General features: G+C 47.9%; 1 protein-coding gene across 2 annotated transcripts in view; it reads right to left on the bottom strand.

Annotated features, from left to right (window-relative positions):
* VSIG10L (V-set and immunoglobulin domain containing 10 like) overlaps positions 1-19,562 on the bottom strand; it is a 35,862-nt gene extending 16,300 nt beyond the window's left edge. Inside the window, exons 1-4 of one of the 2 annotated variants that reach the window (XM_028742526.2) lie at positions 19,236-19,561; positions 7,518-7,847; positions 2,519-2,782; positions 455-742 (exon numbers count right to left, since the gene is read on the bottom strand). In XM_028742526.2, coding sequence (XP_028598359.2) covers positions 455-742; positions 2,519-2,782; positions 7,518-7,847; positions 19,236-19,290 — 937 coding nt within the window. In that variant the 5' untranslated portion in view covers positions 19,291-19,561. Of the gene's footprint in view, positions 1-454; positions 743-2,518; positions 2,783-7,517; positions 7,848-19,235 lie in introns of both variants that reach the window. The other variant, XM_077932148.1, reaches the window with a different exon arrangement.
* Between the last annotated feature and the right edge of the window lie 2,869 nt (positions 19,563-22,431).

Here is a 22,431-nt window from a genome sequence, read left to right as displayed (position 1 = left end):
TAGTGGCGCCCGCCCTGTGGAATGCCCTCCCATCAGATGTCAAGGAAATAAACAACTATCTGAATTTTAGAAGACACCTGAGGGCAGACCTTCAGACATCTGAAGGCAGTAGAAATAATAAAATTATAACAAGTATGAAATTATTAGTTAATCCTGGAAGAGAAGAGTGGAGAAAGAATCACACAGATATGAAAAAAATAGAGAGAATTGTCTGGATTTCTTGGTTTACAAGAGCACAGCCACTATCCACCCCCCACTCCGCCCTGGAAAACTGGGGGTTGGAACTTGATGGGCTCCTGAAAGGGGGGGGGGCATTCCACACTGCAACATTTTGCTGCAGCTCCCCACATGCAAACCTTTCTGGTGCAGAAATATGCTCCTGTGCCTGACTCCCTCCCTGCTGAGAGTAACGCCTCTTAGTGCAACAGGAAGACGGACGTCAAATTCAACTCACGGGCAACAGTGAGATGGTGAGTGTTTCGAACTCGGCGCTGCGTGCGCTGATTGATGGCCAAGCAGGAATACAAGCCGGCCTGATTCAGCTGCACCTTGGGGAGCTGCAGGACAGGCAAGGAAGGCACGTAGAGGTCCTGAGCGTCTGCCACGTTCCAGTACATCTTGGCCGGGGGCTCGGATGGCGCCAGGCACGTTAGGTTCACGGTACTGTTCACCAGCACAAAACTCCCCGCGTCAGAGTCCCGCTCCGACGAGGAAACGGTAATCGTCGGGGTCTCTGGGCCATCTGAGAGGAATGAAAGCCACACAGCCATGTAATACAGTACCAATGAAATGTCTATTTCCTAGGGTGTTTTTTAAAAAAAGACACAACAGGCAATCTATCCGTCAGGCTTAACTGCCAGGGAACCTGCCTCCTCTCCCCAGCTTCGGTTATCCAGGTTGCGACCTCGCTGACGAATGTGGCCATTCAGTGGTCATTTAGCAGCAGAAAGGTGCATTACGGTCAGCTGTATTTGCCCAGCCACCTGGGTAAAAGGCAGCGCAGCCGTCTTAAGTAGTGTCCCTTCCGCTTGCGGCTGGGATGTTTGCCCTTTCTCTGCGAGAAGCGCGGCGAAAGGCTGGCCGAGGTTGCTGGCCGCAAGCACATGCAAGGGAGGGGGGAGGGAGAGGAAGTAAGTGTGCAGAATCAGTGCATGAACTCCTGTGAATGATTCTGACTACGTGGTCTTCGCCAGCGACCAGGAGGAGGAGGAGGAAGAAGAGGAGAGCAGCTGTCTCGAAGCAGGATGGGCGTGTGACTGGTCCTTAAGCCACATCTCCCTTCAAGCAGCCAATCGAACTCTGGTAAACCTTCCTTAAGGACATCTAGCCCAGTATCCTGTTTTCACAGGAGCCAACCAAATGTTAAACATTAAAAAAAACACTTTCCTATACAGGATTGCCTTCAGACGGCTCGGGGGTCAGATAACGCCATACCCTCCAACCTTTCTCCAATGAAAATAGGGACGTCCTAAGGAAAAGCGGGACATTCTGGGATCAAATGAGAAACTGGGATGGCTTCTTTAAATCAGGGATATCCCTGGAAAAAAAGGGACACTTGGGGGGGTCTGTAATATTTAGAGACTCATGCTCTACCAAATGAGCTATGCTTCATTATTCCTTTCGTTATGATGACATCATCAATAATAGGCGACAGGCGAAAACATTCCTCTTCCCCCAGGCCTTTGGCTAATTAAACAATGTAAGGCTTTTTAAACTCTGTGTTTGAGGGTCATTGTTTTGTTTGTTATTGCGTTATGTATTTCTGTGTTTTTATACTGTAAACTACTCTATGATCCTTGGATGAAGGGCAGTACAGTGGTACCTTGGTTTACAACCATAATCTGTCCCGGAGGTCCGTTTGTAAACCCAAACAGGTTGTAACCCAAGGCGCGCTTTCGCCAATGGGGCCTCCAAAAATTTTTGTTCGTAATCCAAAAAAAGGTTGCAAACTGGGACACGCACTTCTGGGTTTGACGTGTTTGTAATCCAAAATGTATGCAAACCAAGACATATGCAAACCAAGGTACTACTGTATACATTTTTTTAAAAAAAAGTGACTGGTTTTTAGCTTGAAAATCAGGTAATAAATACCCAAGGAATGAATAAGCACAGATACCAGGCAAGTCCTCAAGTACATTGTCAGCTTGCCTCTGTGATCTTTAGGAGCAGGGCTCCCTAGAAGTCTAAAAGTTATTTAGTTATGTGTTTTTGTTTGTGTGTTTTGATGCTATAAACCACCCTGTGATCTTTGGGTGAAAGGCGGTATACAAATTCAATAAGCACACAAAAAAAGTTATTATTTGCTACATTTTTATCCCACCCTTTGTCTGAGAAACTCAAGAAAGAATACCTGGCCTCAGTGAGCTGGACTAGGCTGAGAGCCAGCGACTGGCCCAAGGCCACCCAGGAAGATGAGTGGCTCAGCAGGTATATGTAGCTGGCTGTCCACAGTTTACGTCCAACCACAAGGGTACAATACGTCAGTATATAAAAACGGTAATCTCTAGTGTGTACTCACAATAGACAGTAAGGTTGGCGGTGCCAGTTCCGTTGCCAAAAGGGTTGGTGATAGTACAGCGATAGACGCCCGCATCAGTACGTAGAGGGTTTCTGATTTGCAAGGAACCAGCCGAGCGCAAGAATCGGGGGTTTTCTTCTAGGTTTTCCCCATCCTTGGTCCAGGAGACAGAGCCTCGGACTGGGGTGCAGTTCAGGGCCACCGAGCTGTCTCCTTCTGTCACCACCGCAAAGGGTGGGGTCACAGAGACATTGCCCACCTCCTCTGGAAAATAAGTAAATACGGGAATTGGAAGTGGGAGCTGCTCCCACAACCATAGGTCTAGCAAACCAAGAAATAACTAGCCCAGAAATAACCAGCATGGACCACCCCCCGCCCCAATATTGTCAGACTCCAACTCCCACCAGCATGGCCAATGCTCAGGGATGATGGGAGTTGTAGTCCAACAACATCCGCAGAGTGCCACACTGGCTACCCCTGCTGTAGCCACTAATTCCCACTCCCTTCCCAATGGAGCTGTGAATTCAGAAGTGTTTCTTCCCAGCTCCAGTCTTTGTGCATTAGTAACAGGTTCCTAAGTTTGCACCTATTTGCAGTCTGGATGCCCCGGTTCATATCAGGCAGGTGCAGAATAGAGGTGGCAGCAGAGTTCCCCCAAGCTAGGTTTTGAAAAAGCAACTCTGGAGGCTTGTTCAGCTAAGGCTCAAAAGGAGAGGTGAGTTTTACACTTCCTCAGAGGGAGAGGAAAACTTCACGTCCCTGTATTCTTCTCGACGTCCAATGAAAATCTGAGCCTCAGAAGAATCTCTGGCTTCCCTGACTGTGAAAGGTTTTGCGTGGCAAGGAGAGAGAGCTCTCTGAGCTAGCAAAGCCGTTGTCAGCCAGGAATCATCTAACCAGAGACTCCTTGCAGGGGACAGAAGTCTCTAGGGCTGGGACAGATTGGTAGCTGGAGGTCACCAGCTAGAAGCAACTCGCAAGGTACTGGCTTCCCAGCAAGTAGGTCACTGTTGGTTATTGAGAGGGAGATGGGGAGGTGGCAGGGAGGTTGGTAGGGTGCAAAAGCAGCAGCGAAGCCAATCCAGCCCTCCTGCCAATGCGTTTGCACTGCGCCAACCTCCCATGCCACCTCACCCCCTCCCTCTTGCTAAGCCCACCCACTGACTTTGCCACACCCATCACACACACTGACAGATCTGTCAACATACCATGATCCTCAGCTGCCAAACCCAGCCACTCCACCCTCAGGCTGTGGGGGCAATAACGGAGGAAGGCATGGAAAAGCATCCCCTGCAAGACATCTCTGGGACACTGGCTTGCTCCCCCTCCCTTGCAACTTACTTAATTGTCCCCTGTGCAGTGAAAGAGGGTGATGCTGCCCCATCTAGGCAGCCTAAGAGGGCAAATGAGGACACACACACACCCCACTCAATATGAAGGTGATTTGCACATGCTACTTTATAGGCACAGCTGCACATTTTGAAATGTCGATTTACATAGAAAGACAATGCACCTCCACCACAATGTTGACATCTGCGACCCAGTGACATGTGTGCCTGCACTCTCTGCAGTCTAGGAGCTAAGTATTGTTGGGCCACTCCGAGGCCATCTTTGCATTTAGATCAGACTTGGGCAGCTCATCAATACGGGACTCCTTATAAACAGAGGACTGCTCCATCAATCCCAGACAGCCCTAGACAGGCTCCCACCTGCCTGCCTTCCTACTTCCAACCAGTCCAAGCGGTGTCCCCGCCTATCAAACTTCCTCTTCCTTAGTCTCAGTTATGCCCCTTGTAGAAAGCAGGAGGAGGGATGGGGAACCTAACTGGGGTTTAGTTGTCTCTTCCTGTTGTGGGCTCTGGCGCCACCTACTGCTGGGCTCCCAGCCTTCCACTCCACAAGTCCCAAAGGGCACCAGCACCACTGGGAAAGCCTCTTTTACGTGGACTTGCAGGGCATCCTCGCTCTTGGCTTTTGTCCCTGCAGCCCAAGGATGGACTGGCAGCTTTGACAGCGAAGGACCTTCTACCTTTGGGCCAGTTTTTGCCACCGGGGCCTCTTCACTCTGCCTCAGTTTAATATAATAGAGTGAAATTGCTTCATTACGTGGAACAGGAGAAGAATTAAGAAGTAGCCCTGGCCTCACTTGGGAGGGGGGCGGTTAAGTCAGAGTCCGTCTGTTATTTTGCTTTTGTTTGTGCTTGGCTGATTTCTGAGTTAATCTGAGATGAGCATGGGAGAGCTTGCCCGTCTCTGGTGCAGAAAACATGAAAACAAGTGTGATGCTGGAATTGCAGAGTCTTTGGAAACACACAAGCGCATCTGGGACACTGATCCCTGGTATGGGAAGCGAATTTCTGCAAGCATGCCCCTGTTTTCATACCATGAAATGCCGGAGGGCATGTTGAGGAAAACTCCGCTGCTATGTGCACAGCCCTAGCACACCAGCGCATTGGGTGTCCCTGGTGTGCTGACATTGCAAGAGGAAGCAGGGCAGCCTGCTTTCAGTGAGGTGTTGCCTTGTCGCTTGCGACGCTGCAGATGTAAGAGTTTCCGTGGTCAGGGTTAAATAAATCTGAAGAGAGGGCAATCTGCGGGCCAGAGCAGTCAGGATCCAGAGCAGCCATGCCATTAGGCAAAGGGAGGCAGCTGCCTCAGGCAGGCGATGGTGTGGGTGGCCAAAACAGCCACAAGCCGTTTCTCTTTCTTTTTTATATATCTAATTTTTATTAAATTTTCTGTTTTACAGTTTAAAATACTCATTTTGCATCCTTAAGATATCAGTGACTTCCCTTCTTCTCTTTCCATGGTTCATTTTACATATCATAAATCCCCGCATATTTTACAAAAACTCTACCATTAGGTATTCCACTATTGCATCCATCAAAACTTGTTTACACTGTTGAATTTATGTTAATGCTGCCAGCGTTTTCAGCTGTACACAGTTATTTCCCATATATTCAAATAAATGTTTGCCAATCTTCTCTAAACGTATGTTCTTCTTGTTCTCTTATTCTATATGTCAAGTCTGCGAGTTGTGCATATTCTGTCAACTTAAGTTGCCATTCTTCTTTAGTTGAGACCTCGCTCGTTTTCCATTTTGGGACTAACAAAACACGGGCCACAGCTGCTGCATACATAAATAACCTTTTTTGACAACTGGGAATTTCAGTCTGAATTATCTCCAACAGAAAGGACTGGGGGTGGGTGGGTTGGGAGAGGGAATAATTTTAAACATTTTTTTCAATTCATTGTGGATCATTTCCCAATACTCTTTTACCTCACAAGCCATTTCTCTTTCTTGCCACACAGTCTTGAGCTCCCTGATCTGGCCTGGCGCTTCAGGTGCAACAGAAGGTGCAATCCCCTTGCCAGTGTTGAAGGGAAATTTTTTGTGGGATATCTAAAACAAGGCAGTCAAAACCAACTACTTCTGATTGCTAGAAAAGCACACACAGAGAGGAAGTTGGATCTCATAGGGCCTACAGAAAATTCTCCCCGTGAGAGCCACTCCCACTGTGCCCAGTCAGGTAAAGGGGAGCAATTTATATAATTTGGTCACTTCCCCGGCCTGCTCTCTCTCTCTCTCTGCCCTCTGTTATCTCATCTCTTCTCTTCAATGCTTCATCAATGACTAGGGATGTAGGACATGCACTGAGCCCAAGTCACAGCTCAGACCCTAATTCTAATCGAAACTATAATATAAGTATTAGCACTTAAAAAACAAACAAACTTTATGGAACTGTTTAGAACTTTTACAGCTGTCTGGAACTTCCTAAAACAGTATTGGAGAATCACTGGAAGCAGGAGCCATCCATACTCCAGATACCAAGAAGTAATCACTGTGCAGAACACGCAATCAAAGTGATGTGGGAACTTCACAGTGCTTGCAGCAGAAACAAAGGCAAACTGCAGCTTTGATTTATTCTAAGCAATAAGAAGTGTTGTGCATTGTACAATGTACAAAACAGTGTACAAGCATTAGAAAATTTGCAAGCTCTATTTTTTCCTGTATTATAATACATGCTATGCATATTACATATTACACAGTTACATATACAAAAATTGATTTATGGATTTAGGGGTGACGTTCCACCTCCCCCCCCCAAAAAAAAAAGATTTGGAAATGACTGTTCATTCCTTTGTTTTCAGCCAAAAGTTCATCTAACTAAGCTACAGGAACATAAGTTTGTAAAAAAAAAGTTAAAACCCTGGTGCCTAATATGCTATAAACCACTTTGAGTGGTACAGAAATGAAATTGATAATAATAATCATCAGTGTTTTTTTCTGGGGGGACACAGGGATACGCATACCCCTAAACATTTTGTGAATCTAAGTTTGGCCTCATTGAGGGGCAGTATTTCAATATGAGTAGGAAAATGAGAGTACCCCTAAACAATTTTTAAGAGGGAAAATGCACTGATAATAATTTTAAGACTGCCTCCTAATGAATCCCAGCACTTTTAACAAGCTGCGTTTCCCAGAGTTCTTTGGCTGTCAAAGTGGTAAGGTAAAGGTAAAAGGACCCCCGACCATTAGGTCCAGTTGTGACCGACTCTGGGGTTGCGGCGCTCATCTCGCTTTATTGGCCGAGGGAGCCGGCATACAGCTTCCAGGTCATGTGGCCAGCATGACTAAGCCGCTTCTGGCGAACCACAGCAGCGCACGGAAACGCCGTTTACCTTCCCGCTGGAGCGGTACCTATTTATCTACTTGCACTTTGACCTGCTTTTGAACTGCTAGGTTGGCAGGAGCAGGGACCGAGCAACGGGAGCTCACCCCGTCGCGGGGATTCGAACTGCCAACCTTCTGATCAGCAAGTCCTAGGCTCTGTGGTTTAACCCGCAGCGCCACCCGTGTCCCATCAAAGTGGTACAGTAGTGCTTTAAATATATGGTGAAGATGTGGCCAGACTTTGTGAGAGGCTGGAGCCAGAGACAGGAAAGGCACTTAAGCTACGGACTCGCCCATCCACAGTGGCAAAACACCAGTACTCACCGTACACCGTGACAGCGATGTTGCCTTTCTGTACCGCATTCCCTAGCGGGGAGATCTCCACCGTGTAGATGCCAGAATCTGAGGTCGTCACGGCCGTGATACTGAGGTTCCCACTCCCAGGGAGCACGCTGAACCGAGGATGGAATCTGTCTGCTACCACAACAGTGAAGTTGGGTCTCAAGGTTCCCATTGCTATGTTGGTTGCATTTTGCCTCCAGATAATGGTGGTTTGAGAGTGAGAGGGGGGTAAGGCAAATGGGACCGGGAGAGAAACAGAGTCCCCCACTCGCACAGCCAGAGGAGATGAAGGCAGAGCAGGAAATAAGGGAACTGAAAATGAAGAGAGGGGAGAATGAGATTATTATATTTTTTTGCTAACACTCGTGTGGTTCAGCGGCAATAATCACTTGAAACAAGAACTCGTATCCACACACAGAAAAGTTCTTCTACATCAGCCTTTCCCAGGTTGGCCTCCTCTAGATGTTTTGCATTTTAACTCCTATCAGCCTCAGACATGGGAGATAAAAGTCTTTTTCTTCTCTTTTATCCCATTGCTGGAAAAAGACAATGGCCTTTTCGAGAGATGTGAAAGTACCGCAGAGCTATCTGATTTGTTTCTTCTGCAAATGCCAAAGCCCATTGTTGCCTTTGTGAGGACTGATCCTGCTGTGAGGACCAGGGAGAAAACTCAATGTAGTTGGCATTTTAATAAGAGACCACCTAATTTGCACTTCTCAAAGCAATGCAAGAACCAAAACACAACCATCCTTCGAAAATCTGCACTTGCCCGGATTTCGTGATGAACTTTTTCTCCAACCAAGCAACGTGAACAAAAATGAATGGGGGGGGGGGGGAGAGAGAGAAGTGTGCAAAAAAATGGATATATAGGTGGAAAGCACATCCAAAAATGTATTGTATATTATGGGAAATACTTTGCAGGAAGGTCCATGTTGGTCGCAAGTGCATGCAAAATATGTGTTTGTTAGGAGAAATCTGTGCCAAAATAATGATGTCGCATAGACTTTTTAAAAAATCACAAACTGCTGCAGAAATTAGGAGAACTGCATTTAAGAGCTTATATATGCATACGTTTTCTCTGTGCTTTCCAGAAAAGGCTTGCGTTTTCAAGCTCCATATCCAAGCACTCTTTTCTCTCTTTTTTGCTCTGGAACTTTCCCCACTAAATCCCACTGAAATGGCAATCCACAGAGAACCTAAACGGCCTTGGCCCAGTACACCTGAAGGAGCGTCTCCACCCCCATCGTTCAGCCCGGACACTGAGGCCCAGCGCTGAGGGCCTTCTGGCGGTTCCCTCACTGCAAGAAGCAAAGCTACAGGGAAGCAGGCAGAGGGCCTTCTTGGTAGTGGCGCCCGCCCTGTGCAATGCCCTCCCATCAGATGTCAAAGAGATAAACAGCTACCTGACATTTAGAAGACATCAGAAGACAGCTCTGTTCAGGGAAGTTTTTAATGGGTGACATTTTAATATATTTTTAATCTTTGTTGGAAGCCGCCCAGAGTGGCTGGGGAAACCCAGCCAGATGGGCGGGGTACAAATAATTATTATTATAACCCAAATTGCCACTTTTTGCACTTCAGCTGTGAAGAGCAGGTTTTTGCAGGGAAAGCTCTGGTGCAAAAAAAAAAGGAGAACCCAAAACACAGAGGTTTAAATTGCAGACCTGTGCCTGGAAAGAAGAGTCCAAGCAGTAAGTGTGGATAAGTTTGCAAAAATGAGAAACGGAGAGAAACTAAAACTGATGGATTTTGTCCAGGGCTCTCTTTTATCAGCAGGAACTCACTGGAAATGAATTCCAGCACCTCTCAAGTGGACACCATTGCCATTACAGTGGACGCTCAGGTTGTGAACGTGATCTGTCCGGGATGCACGTTCACAACCCACAGCGGCGTGTCTGCGCACATGCGGGTTGCGATTTGATGCTTCTGCGCATGCGCGACTGCTGAAACCCAGAAGTAACCCGTTCCAGTACTTCCAGGTTTCGGCGGTCCGTAACCCATAAAAACACAACCTGAAGTGTCTGTAACCTGAGGTATGACTGTATAAGAGAAAAAGGGAGGCATTCATGGTGAGTTGCAGCACCTCTTTTTCTAGAAAAATAGCACTGAATTTGTCCATTCCTACCCTGGTGTCAGCCTTTATTTTTCACAGGTTCTGTAGGATTTGCATTTCAAAAACCTGCCAAACCTGTTTGCATGGAGACAACAACAGGTTGAAAGGAACTGACATGTGCACTGTATAGAAAATTATGCTTCTCTCACAGAACCTTCAACTCACTTTCTCCGTAAAAACAACTATTGCCTACATTAAGACTCTGTTTCTAATTAGCACTAATTAATGCTACATAGCCATGAACAACAATACTAAAGCTCAGTCCCAAAGCTTGCCGGCAGCTACTTTAAATTTGTATACATTTAAATAAATTCAAAATCCGGTTAAATGATGTAACTTTATAGGGAAGGCCTGTTGTAATGGGCCCCTTCCTGGAACGGGCGGAGACTGTGAGATATCCTGCATGTCATTCACTCAGACTGTAATAGGGACACATTTATTCATTTGTTAAAGGCTCCAGAGCAGCTTACAAATATAAAAAATAATAGTGGTAAGAAAGACCTTGCCCTCAGGCTTACAACTAAAAAAAAAAAAGGTGACACAGCACATGAGGAAAAGGGAACAGGAGGGAGAAGGAAAAAAAGCAAGATCAAGACTTAAAGGGAAATCTTTTAGAACATATAATTCCTCCTGTGTGCAGATTCTGGCTGTCTTGGATAGCAGCAATTTCCTGGGAGCCCTTCTCACCACCGACCCTGAATAGATCTGGGAGCAGAGCTGTTGACACAATCTGAACCAGGCAGGCAGGACTGCTCCTGCCACACAGCTTCTCCCCGCCCGACAGTAGAATGGGAGGCCAGTGAATTTGCCAGCAGCTCACAAGCTCTGGTCTCGGCCTCCATCTTTCTGCACAGCTGCCCTGACAGGCGTTTATCTGCATCCAGACAAAGAGCCCTGCCTGATGCATTTAGCTTATAATCGGTGACCTGCATGCCATGAAACCTGTGCCAATCCTGTCATTTCCCCCAATCTGCTCCGGAGGCCATGCCGAGGGAAGCACAGGGGGTCGGATCCAGAGCAGGAGCTAAAATTGGAGGACATTTCACAGTTCTGATCCCCAGCGTCGGCTCACAAACTAGCTTGGCCCTTTTTGCATTCAAGAAACAACCAGAGGGAGCGTTTCTTGGATGAGACTTAGAGAAGCACTACAAGAGCCACGGGACACGGGTGGCACTGTGGTTTAAACCACAGAGCCTAGGACTTGCCGATCAGAAGATTAGCAGTTTGAATCCCCGCGATGGGATGAGCTCCTGTTGTTCGGTCCCAGCTCCTGCCAACCTAGCAGTTCGAAAGCACATCAAAGTGCAAGTAGATAAATAGGTACCACTCTGTCGGGAAGGTAAACAGCGTTTCCGTGCGCTGCTCTGGTTCGCCAGAAGCGGCTTAGTCATGCTGGCCACATGACCCGGAAGCTGTACACTGGCTCCCTCGGCCAGTAAAGCGAGATGAGCACCGCAACCCCAGAGTTGTCCGCAACTGGACCTAACGGTCAGGGGTCCCTTTACCTTTACCAGAGCCATAGAGGCACAGCACGCATGTTGTCATCATCTGGTTTTGGACTACAACTCCCATCATCCTCGACTGCTGGCTGCACTGGCTGAGAACGGTGGGAGTTGTAGTCCAAAACATCTGGTGTATGTGTGTTTTTGTGTTGGAAGTACAACAGCGGGGATCATCCCATTGGTAACTTACGGGTTAATTCGGTTAAAGCATGGATGATGTTGGCATCTTGACTTTCCCTGCCCTCCCCACCTTAGGCTGATAATGTGGGATATGAGGCGGCAAACAAGGCCGCCTCTCAATAGTCAAGCCCTTCCTCTTTTCATTTCCTTCCACAAGCCCTTTTATTGTCTGTCAACACTCCCGAGATGAGAGAGAGAGAGGCAACGCGCTTGGATTTATTTGCCCAGTCTAATCCGGCCCCTTCCCCTCCATCTCCGGCTCTTTGAAACCATCCATATAACAAACCCCAAGCCGGCGGGGCCTGCAGGTCTGAGCCCTTGTAAATTAAAAGCCGAACAACAGCATCGGCCACATGCCAGGGGCTGCATTAGCGGGAGCTGAGTGAGGAGAGCCGGGAGGCAGCGGGGGACGACGACAGGGGAAGATGGATGAAAATTGGCTCAGTGGGAGCCCAGCAGCCACCACAAGCTGTAATGGATGGGCCGGCTCCCTGTGGGGAAAGAGAGCGGGGCATGGATGGGAGAAGGCCATAAATCTAACAGGAGGGGGTGGGTAGGGTGGGCATCGAGGTTCCTATGTGCCGGGCCGTCCTCTAAGGAGGCAGCGGGGGGCTGATGTGAAGGTAGCCATCTTTCCCCCCTTTCTTTTCCGCTTAACAACACAGAAGGACCCCGGGCTTTTCACAGCGGCATGCCAGGCAGAAACCAACAGGGGAAGCTTGGCCTGGGATGAAGATGCAGCAATGAGATTTCTGCCTGTCAGGCAGTCCCTGAAGGCCCCCGGCCATCTCATTTCCATCACTGAGGGCTGGTTCCTCGAGGCAGGAAGGACTGGCAGCTCCACCGCTACCACTTAATGGGTATTTGACCCCGTGCTTGTATTTCATAACCCAGGGGTAGCCCTCCAGGGGTTTTGAACGACAGTTCTCATCATTCCCAGCCAACATGGCCAAGATTCACAGAGGATGGGAGTCGCAGGCCATAGAGAACGCCACATTGGTGACCTCTGTTACCGCTGTTTTTAAAGGCTAGGCTTTGGCAGAGGAGATATGACAGTCTTCAAATATCTAAAGGGCTGTCACAAGGAGGACGGAGCAAGCTTGTTTTCTCCAGCTCCGGAGGGTAGGACTCGAACCGATGGCTGCAGTTTACAAGAAAGGAGATTCTGGCTAAACATCAGGAAGAACTTTGTGGCAGTAAGAGCTGTTTGACAGTGGGAAGGTGTCCCTCAGAAGGTGGCAGACTCGGAAGGTTTTTAAGCAGAGGTTGGATGGTCATCTGTCATGGATGTTCTAGCTGAGATTCCTGCACTGCAGGGGGTTGGACTAGATGACCTTAGGGTCCCCTCCAAACTCTAGGATTCTAGGATTCCCATCAGCCTAGAAAGCACAGCTGCCAGAAACATCTGGAGGGCACTGAATCAGAGAAGGCTGGTGTACCTATGAATAGGGAAGTCCAGTGCCAACTTATTAATACCAGTGCTGAGTGTGTGTGACTGTGTGTTAGTGTGTGTGTGTGTGTGTGTGTGTGTGTGTGTGTGTGATAGCTGTCAACTTTTCCCTTTTCTTGTGAGGAATCCTATTCGGAATAAGGGAATTTCCCTTTAAAAAAGGGAAACATTTACAGCTATGGTGTGTGTGTGCTTTGATAAAAAGGGATGTGAGTGCCAGCACAAAATGGCTTCCATGAACAGCAAAAAGAGGCTATGGTGCCATCACAAAAAAGGGTGCGTGTGACAAAGATTATATTTGTTACTTGCTTTTCTCAGTGACTTACAAAGCAACTTCCATTAAAGCCAACTGACAACAAAAACTGAAAAACACAAATATTAGGGTCAGAGCCTAGGTAGAGGAAAAGAAAGTTGGTACCAAGTATGCCTCCTGGGGAGAGTATTCAACAAGTGTAGGGCTACCATTGAAAAGGCCTTCCTTGTGTTGCTGCCGTCCGAAGCTCCCATGGAGGGGGTACACGAAGAAGGGACTTAGATGATGACAGCAGGGTCTGGGTCGGTTCGTATGAGGACAGTCAGTCCTTGAGGTCTTGCAGTCCTGAACCACACAAGACTTTATAGGTCAAAACAATCTGAATTGAGCCCAGAAGCAAGTTTGTTTCGCCGTTGTGGTCATTATGATGGCCATGTGGCCAAAACAGGACTGGCACCAAATGAGAGGGAGGCATGAGTATGCTTGGGGAAAGCCCAAGGTTTGCAAAAGTCTGGGAGCGGAATCTATGGGGCAGGGAACCTAAGGGGGTTCAAAATAACAGTGCCGCGAAAACCGCCAAAGCAGTCCAGTGAGAATGGAGCAGCTCCTCCAAGTGTCCCTCTTTTCCAGGGACAGTCCCGGATTCACAGAAGCCGTCCTGATTTCTGAATTGATCCCAGAATGTCCTGGTTTTCCTTAGGACATGCCTATTTTCATCGGAGAAATATAGGAGGCCATGGAATGCTGAATATCCGAAGTTTTTTTTGGGGGGGGGGCGGTGTTCTTTGCTGGGTAGGGGGGACATGGAATACAGTGGTACCTCGGGTTACATACACTTCAGGTTACAGACTGCGCTAACCCAGAAATAGTACCTCGGGTTAAGAACTTTGCTTCAGGATGAGAACAGAAATCGTGCTCCAGAGGTGTGACGGCAGCGGAGGCCGCATTAGCCAAAGTGGTGCTTCAGGTTAAGAACAGTTTCAGGTTAAGAACAGACCTACGGAACGAATTAAGTACTTAACCGAGGTACCACTGTATTATGAAAAAGGCATGGCAGGCTATCCGGAACACTGAACAGGAATAGACTTTTCAAGGCCCTTTGCTTGCATTAGCTCAGTAATCTTAGCTCCCATAGGGTTGGTCAGTACAATTATGCCCCACACAACAGACAAGGTCACTGAGAGGCAAAGACTGAGACCAGCAAGTGGTTCGAGGTCACTTCACGGCTGAGGTAGATCCTGAGTGAGCAAGACACATTCCCAAGCTCACCCCTCTTGCAGCTTGATCCTCCACATTATTTGGACATAATATATCCCTGGGTCCACAATGCGACTTACTCCCAAAGAAGGGGGATTGCATCCTTTGCCGCTTTTCTCTAAAGACGGCTTTGCTGTCTTATCCCCAAGGACAACAAAAGGTGGATCACAAAGACGTTCTTTGGGTTGCAATGGGGCATTATTCATCGGCAATTGTGCTGGAGGCTCAGGGCCGCGAACCCGGCTTCACAGCACAGAACGGGAAGGTCTGAAGGGGGCTCGTAAGTGTGATCTAGCGAGCGTGCTTACAAGCCCTCTCCAACCTCGCCACCGAAAGCAGCAAGGTTAAGTGGGGACAGGGCAGGCTCAGAACACCCAGCCTGGCACTTTCAGCATGATTAGAGATTAATAACGCTCACATTGGGGAGGGGGGGAATGGAAGCAACCTTGACATACTCCTGCAAATGTTGCCCGTGAAAGTACGAGTCATGGCCTACCGCAGGGCTAAGGAACCTGCATTCTGCAACACTCTGTGGTCCTCCAGTGCTTTCGGACCCCTAACACCCATCAGCCCCACAGAGTACAGTGGTACCTCGGTTTAAGTACTTAATTTGTTCCGGAGGTCCGTTCTTAACCTGAAACTGTTCTTAACCTGAAGCACCACTTTAGCTAATGGGGCCTCCTGCTGCCGCCGCACCGCCAGAATACGATTTCTATTCTCATCCTGAAGCAAAATTCTTAAGCCGAGGTACTATTTCTGGGTTAGCGGAGTCTGTAACCTGAAGCGTATGTAACCTGAGGTACCACTGTATGGCCAATCCTGAGGGAATGAGAAGAGTTGTGTTCCAGCAGCATCTCAAGGGAGGAAGTTTTCTACACCGAAAGGCCTTCTGCCCTAGCATTCCCTCAGATCACTCTGCAGGAATGTCAAGGAAGGTGTGCTGTTGTCGTTTTGAAAGTACAGTGGACGCTTGGGTTGCGAACATGATCCATGCGGGATGCACGTTCGCAACCCGCAGCATTCCCAACCCGCGTCTTCACGTGCGCGGGTTGTGATTCGGCAATTTAGCGCTTCTGCGCATGAGTGACGGCCGAAACCCGGAAGTAACCCATTCCGGTACTTCTGGGTCTCAGCAGTCCACAACACAAAAAAATGCAACCTGAAGCGTCTATAACCTGAGGTATGGCTGCATTTCCACTGAATGTTATCCATATGGCCCAAATAACCAAACAGAACTTCATGAGGCAAACGCAAAGAAATGGAACTGAATTGAACCAAGGTTAGCATGGGATGTTACCAGTGCTTTTTTTTCTTTAAAAAAATGTTTAGGGGTACTCTCATTTTCCTACTCATATTGAAATACTGCCGCTCAATGAGGCCAAACTTAGATTCACAAAATATTTAGGGGTATGCATCGTCGTCGTCGTCGTCCCCCCCCGAAAAAACCACTGGATGTTACAGTCACAAAGAAAAAATGAGAAGGCTGGTTATCTGGATATTTGCGGTAAGATAGAAGAGGTGTTTCGCACATGACTCACAAGATACGCAGAAATATCTGAAACCATCAGAGACGCAAGGAGTGCCAAAAATATATCAATAATTTTGTTTGTTTTGGTTTGGGTTTTTTAAAAAAATGATTAGAGGTTAACTTATCCCAAATTTATTGATGGTCTTGTGGAAGGGACAAATGTAACTTTTCTTTTCTTTTAATGCATTCTATAAAAATCCCACTAAACGGAGACAAAAGAGGTTAACTTTGCTTTGGCTTGCCAAGAACGGGTGTGTGTCTTTCTCAGCAAGGGAGTCATAAGCAGTGCAAAGCGGTTTCTGGAGAGGCCTGAGACCTTTTCAGCCCAATTTCAAACACAGTGACCTTTTCTCAACAAGAGCAGACACCCCAAACCTGGTCTAAATGATCCGAGTTCTGCCAGCAACTCTAAAGCTTCTTTCCACCCCCCACCCCCCACAAAAATACACTATAACTGTGGCCTAGAGATGTGAGAGGGTAGGAAGAAAAAAAGATGGGGGTGGGGGTGTTGGCATTGTTTGGAGCCCGATGGAAAAACATGGATGAACACTCCTCAATGGCATTTGCTGGTGACATCTGCAGCTTAAATGTGAAGCAGGAATATACCTAGTTGGGGTTTTTTGGGTTAAACAAAACAAAACCCTGAGGTGCCGGTACTCATATATTGATGAGTGTTGTGAGTGCCAGCAGAGAGAGAGAAAAAGAGAGAGAGAGAGAGAGAGAGAGAGAGAGAGAGAGAGAGAGAGAGAGAGAAAGAAAGAAAGAAAGAAAGAAAGAAAGAAAGAAAGAAAGAAAGAAAGAAAGAAAGAAAGAAGAGGTGCTGTAACTCCAATGACCAGCCTTGCAAAAAAAAGCTCATATTATACCACCGAAAAGCATCTTGGGAACTGTAGTTCGTTAAGGATGCTAAGACTTGTTATGAGACCTCACTGAGCTGAAACTCCCAGAGTTCCTTGGGAAGAGGGATTGTTACACCACTCTTAGCATAGGGCTCTTCTAACAGCCCCCAGCAAACTTCCCACACTACAGTTCCCAAGATTCTTTGGTGCAAACAGGGTCTTAGCCAGGGCCAAGTGCGATGCAATAGCTTGGAGGTGGACGAGGGAGACCTGGGTTCAAAGGCCCTCCCATTAAGTTCACCGGCTGGGCCATGAGGCAATTCGCTCCTGCTCTCTGCCACCAACCACGTCAGTCGGTTGCTGGCAGGATAAAATTGACGCAAGCCTCAAAGAGGAAGAATGGGAGGCAAATGTGATGTGCACAATTATTTGTCCGCCCAGTTTCGCATAGCATTTGAAACCAGAGTGACCGCAGGGGGCAGCCCGCTATTTGAAGGACAGTCCTCTGTTTTCTGAGGGAGCGCCCATTACAAGAACAGTTTATAAAAGCAAAAGAACCTGAAGAAACAAGTTGCCCACCTATTTTAATGTTTGACATTTTATTATGTTGCTTTTTTATGGGAAGCCACCCAGAGTGGCTGGGGCAACCAAGCCAGGTGGGTGGGGTATTATTATTATTATTATTATTATTATTATTATTACTGAGCACCTGAACCCAGCAAGTGCGCAGGTCATCTGTTCACAGAATCTCCCCCACCATGGCAAGATCTATTTCTATTCAAATCCTAGTACTTATTTGCTGATTGGCATATCTCCAAACATATTCACATATGCAAATTGGTGTCCTATTTAGTCTTCGTTCTCTCTCTCTCTCTTTTGGCAACACATTTCCTCTTTCCTGGCAATGTACGAAGCGGGCCTCCCCATTTGAGACGGCAGCTAAAGGGTTCGGATGGCCGTCGCGCAAACAGTTGCAAGCAGAAATCTTTTAAACTCCGGCATTTCTTAATTAGGGGAAAACATTAGAGATACAATTATGAATCCTGAAAAGTCAGCAAGGTTTTTCATTTTCCCTAAACTCGGTTTCTTCCTCAAGGCAGGTTATTATTAGGCTGCGTGTTCAAGGCTGCTGGCAAGAGAGCTTCGGGGCAGCCATCTCCTTTTCTGACTGCAACTGTTAATACAGGCCCAGAAGCATTGCCTGTAATAGGAGGGACTACAATGGGGGAGTGGGGGGAGGGAGGGGGCAGACAAGGTCTTTTTTTTCATTACCGCAGGCCTGCATGGCCCATCAAGTTCAATGCAGCCCACCAGGACATGCTAAGGCTCTGGTTTTCACTGTTTAACAGAGACTGCAAAAGAAGGTTGGGATGGGAGGCTAATATCAGGTCCAAGTTTGGGCTGATGTCCATTGCAGCTGGTAGGGCAGAAAGCAGGGGTGGGGGTGGGGGGTGGAGGCTAGGCAGAGCCAGAGCCAAGGACAGGAAGAGTCAGTTAATTCTAGCATTGCCACCAACTCCTTCCTTGACTAATACCACAAAGGCAACACGGAGACTAAGGCTGCATTCACAGCACACATTTAAAGAACTGTAACACCACTTTGAAAATAATCTGGGAGTTGTAGTTTGCTCAGGGTGCTGAGAGATGCCTATTCCCTTCCCAGATCTACAGTTCCCAGAATGGTTTAACAAATTAATTCCTTTTTTCGGAGGGAACTCTGGGAATTGTAGCTCCAGGAGGGGGACAGAGGGTCTCTTGACAACTCCCAGCACCCTAAACAAACTACAGCTCCCATGTTTCTTTGAGGGGGAATCCACTAATGTTTAAAGTGGTATCATCATGTTTTAAATGTACAGTGGTACCTCAGGTTACAGACACTTCAGGTTACAAACTCCGCTAACCCAGAAATAGTACCTTGGGTTAAGAACTTTGCTTCAGGATGAGAACAGAAATTGTGCGGTGGCGGCGCAGCGGCAGTGGGAGGCTCCATTAGCTAAAGTGGTACCTCAGGTTAAGAACAGTTTCAGATTAAGAACAGCCCTCCAGAACGAATTAAGTTCTTAACCTGAGGTACCACTGTATGGTGCAAATGTGGCCTTGGGGGGCAGGGAAGATGCCACAGCCTGCAGGCGGCACGGTGGGGTGGCTTGCCGAAGGGAGAAGCTGTGTGCCCCTGCTTGCCCTCAGCTACAATCTGAAAGGCCACATTTGGCTTGGTGGACCCAGCGAAAGGTGCACAGGGCAGGTTTAACGGACACAGAGCACAGAAGCCTTTCAAGCCAATTCTCCTGCAGTGCTGCCACAAGAGAACAGAAGTCTGGCTTGGGAGAAATCTTCCTTTCCCTGCAAACATTCAAAAGAGCAACAACGGCAGAGGCTTGCTGTGAGTGGAACGTGTCAGCATTCTCTTTTATGATGTGGACTGCGAGGAAGGAGGAACTACACCTTTTGATATTCAGCCAGCTTCTCTCCACAGACACGCTCCCCCACCCCTTCCCTAATACAGCTCAAATTCTCCCAGGTATCGATAAGATCAAACTTGGAAGGAGGAAATAAACCCCGGAGCAAATTGACTCACCCAGCAGCGAGAGAAGCCAGCCGGTCAAGAGACAGGTGCCATGCCAGGGAGCCATGCCAGGCTGGCTCAACAGGGCAAGGCGGAGGCGCAAGGTGGGACACTCGGATCTACAAAAGACTCTCTCTCCCCCCTGAGAGCCAGAGGTGAGGGGAGGGCCTTATGGCGTTGGCCGGAAGGCAGGTGTCACCAGGTAGAGCGGAAGGAGGCGGCAAGGCCCAGGAAGAGACCTGATCCTCCCCTGCCCTCAGGGGAGGGATGACAAAAGCATCTCAGATATTCAGGGAAACCTGTTGAGCTGTCGCAGGTGGGGAGGAGCGCTGCGTGCCAAAGAATCGCACAGCCGAGTTGCCAGGGGTTTTGCAACCGAGGTTTCGAGTGGTTTGGAGCAGGCACAGGCTGGGGGAGTTATGTGGGGAATGTCTCTGCCAAGGAGCAAACTCCTTGCTCTCTGAATCATGCGATGCTCTTGCCAAATTAAAAATGAAGGCACATTGCACAATGAAAAAAAAACCCAAACCCCCGGGGGAAGAATACAAGAGGAGCCCGCCCTCAGCATTTCTGCAAGGGTTGCCACTTGTTTTCGGATGTGCAGGCACGGCGATCGAACGATCTCTCATCACATCTGACCCAGGAGTGCAAGAGAATTATCCATGCCGGGCAATAGCTTGAGGGGAACGGAGACTGGGCAGAACAGGGACTCGTTCAGAGACACAGCAGCCAGGTTGAATGCAGGGCCTGAAATGTAAGGTGCAACTACAACAGCTCTTGCAGGTGACCTTCCAGCGTCTGCTTAAAGACCTCCGGCAAAGGAAAGAGCAAGGCAGACTCTTCTGCTGTCAAACAGCTCTTACCATTAAAATGTTAACCAAAATCTACACCCCTCAAATTTCTGCTTCATCTTCTGTGCGAAAAGCCCTCCAGATATTTGAAGATGGCCATCCACTGAGTTTTCTCTTTGCCATTTGATCTTTTCCTTTGACCAGGATTTCAGCTTTAAAGCACACCTGTAGTAGCTTCAAGCCAAGAGCCCTCCCTCCAAAACACAAGCTTGGACCCCCTCCGCTGATGCCATGCATCGCCTGCAGAACCAGTTATTCACATCAGGCTCCACCCAACTATTAGTGGCCGGCATGTATATTAAACAGGGTTACACACAACTCTGCGGCCCAGTTCTGCAAAACAGGCCTGAGGCAAGTTTTCTCTCTTCGGCCAAGAAATGGGGTAGGAGGAGTTTGGAGACTGGGCTGCAGTGAAGGGAACAACACAGAACTGCTTGGCTGTGGCAGAACCCAACACAGGAGGCCAGGGACGCCGTTTGATTCTTGGAGGCACCAGGGTCAGGTCATCTTCCAAAGCAGAGAAGCTGTTTGGGTCTGGAGTTCATGTAGGAATTGATGTTCACTGGCAAGTCTGAAAGGAAAAGTTCTTGCATCAAACTGTCCGCGCCCAAATTTTCTTGCAAAATTTCTCAGAGCAGCTGCTAAGACAGCGTTACTAAAAACTAGGGAGGGACATAGCCTGCTCCCATCCCCGAAAGCACACACATGCACACACACACGGCTAGTCTTCGGTTTGGTTCTCTCGTTCCTAAAAAGCAGAACTGGTTCTTCAAGATAGACATCCTAAAATAGCCAGGGCTGAGCTGTTCATCAGGCTCTGGGAAGAGAAAAATGATGCTGGGTTGGGGGGGGCAGTGGAGAGAGGGAAAAAGAGAGGGAGAAGAAAAGGAGTATAGCTGATGGAAAAGAAAAAGTGGAGGCACGGTATACAGTGGTACCTCAGATTAAGTACTTAATTCGTTCCGGAGGTCAGTTCTTAACCTGAAACTGTATTTAACCTGAAGCACCACTTTAGCTAATGGGGCCTCCTGCTGCTGCCGCAGCACGATTTCTGTTCTCATCCTGAAGCAAAGTTCTTAACCCCAGGTACTATTTCTGGGTTAGCGGAGTCTGTAACCTGAAGTGTATGTAACCCGAGGTACCACTGTACGACGATTCTGCGGGAGCACAGAAGAAGTGAAAATGTGGTACTGTGGCCCAAAAATCTTGGAGCAGTGTCTTTTGGACGGCTGCCCGTTCTGTGGAATAGCATTCCAGCTGATGACAGGCACTCCCAATCTGCACTTCCCGGAAGAAGTTAAATATTTTTGTTTGGACGGGCTTTGCCAGCTGTATAAATGGGACTTTACAACAAGTGTCTACTTGTTAAGAGTTTTAGTCTTGTCTTAAATATATTTATCTTTTTGGTGTCTTTTGCTGTTTTTGATCCTCTTGTGTGTAAATCGCCTTGAGGCAGTGGCTTAGAAGGCAACATGAAAACGAACAATAGAATCTACTCTAACATTTTAGGAAAAGAAGAGTTTCTAGTCCATATGACTGTGAATATGTCCCGGAAAACCCATAGGCAATGCCTGCTGAAACCATAGAAGGGGCAACTGGGTGAACTTTCCAGGAGTAGGGCACAGGCCTCCCTGCCTGGCCCCCCTTCTACCCCATGCCTAGCAAATTCAAACTATGCAAAACTGGAAGCATGCCAAATTATCAACTCTTACAAATTTGCATTATTTATATGGGATTAAAAAATAATGATAAATAGAAGAGTTTACGTAGTCCTGGCAGTGACCTGCTTTGTGGGGTTATCGGGTGAACTAAAATCTCTCTTTGTAATTGAACTCCTCTTTTGATCCAGGACGAATCCCACAGCAGCTTATGTTAAATACTATAAAAATTGAGGCTCTTTGATCCCCTACAACTAGTAGCATTGGTCTTGGTGCAGCCTCTGCCGCTGCTGCTCCCAACCCGTCTCAGCCCCTGGCAACTACTGGCAGTTGCCTGGTTGCCTGCTTTAGACACTGTCCCCAACCTGCTACTCATCGCTGGAAAGGAGGCAAGCATAGGGAGGACTGGCTACTGGCTCATTAGAATAAAGGACCGTCATTCACCATCAAGGAACAATTCTCCCAAGACACACCCTAGTGTGTTCCTTCCAGTGCAAGGCAGATTAACAAGCATGAAAGACGGAGTTTTGCTACCTCTTAAGACTTGCCAAAAATCCTCTGTGAGAAGGGGAATGACTGGCAGGATTCGGGGACCTGGCGGTGCTTGCAGAACAAGGGAAAAAAGCCCACTCGAGAGGGAGCCAACCCACATAGCTACGCAGAACATAGTTTTGAGGTTTTTCCTAGAATCAAGCTGCA

Source organism: Podarcis muralis, chromosome 7, assembly GCF_964188315.1.
Source record: "Podarcis muralis chromosome 7, rPodMur119.hap1.1, whole genome shotgun sequence".
Taxonomy (NCBI): Eukaryota; Metazoa; Chordata; class Lepidosauria; order Squamata; family Lacertidae; genus Podarcis; species Podarcis muralis.
This window is presented reverse-complemented; position numbering and strand designations above follow the sequence as displayed.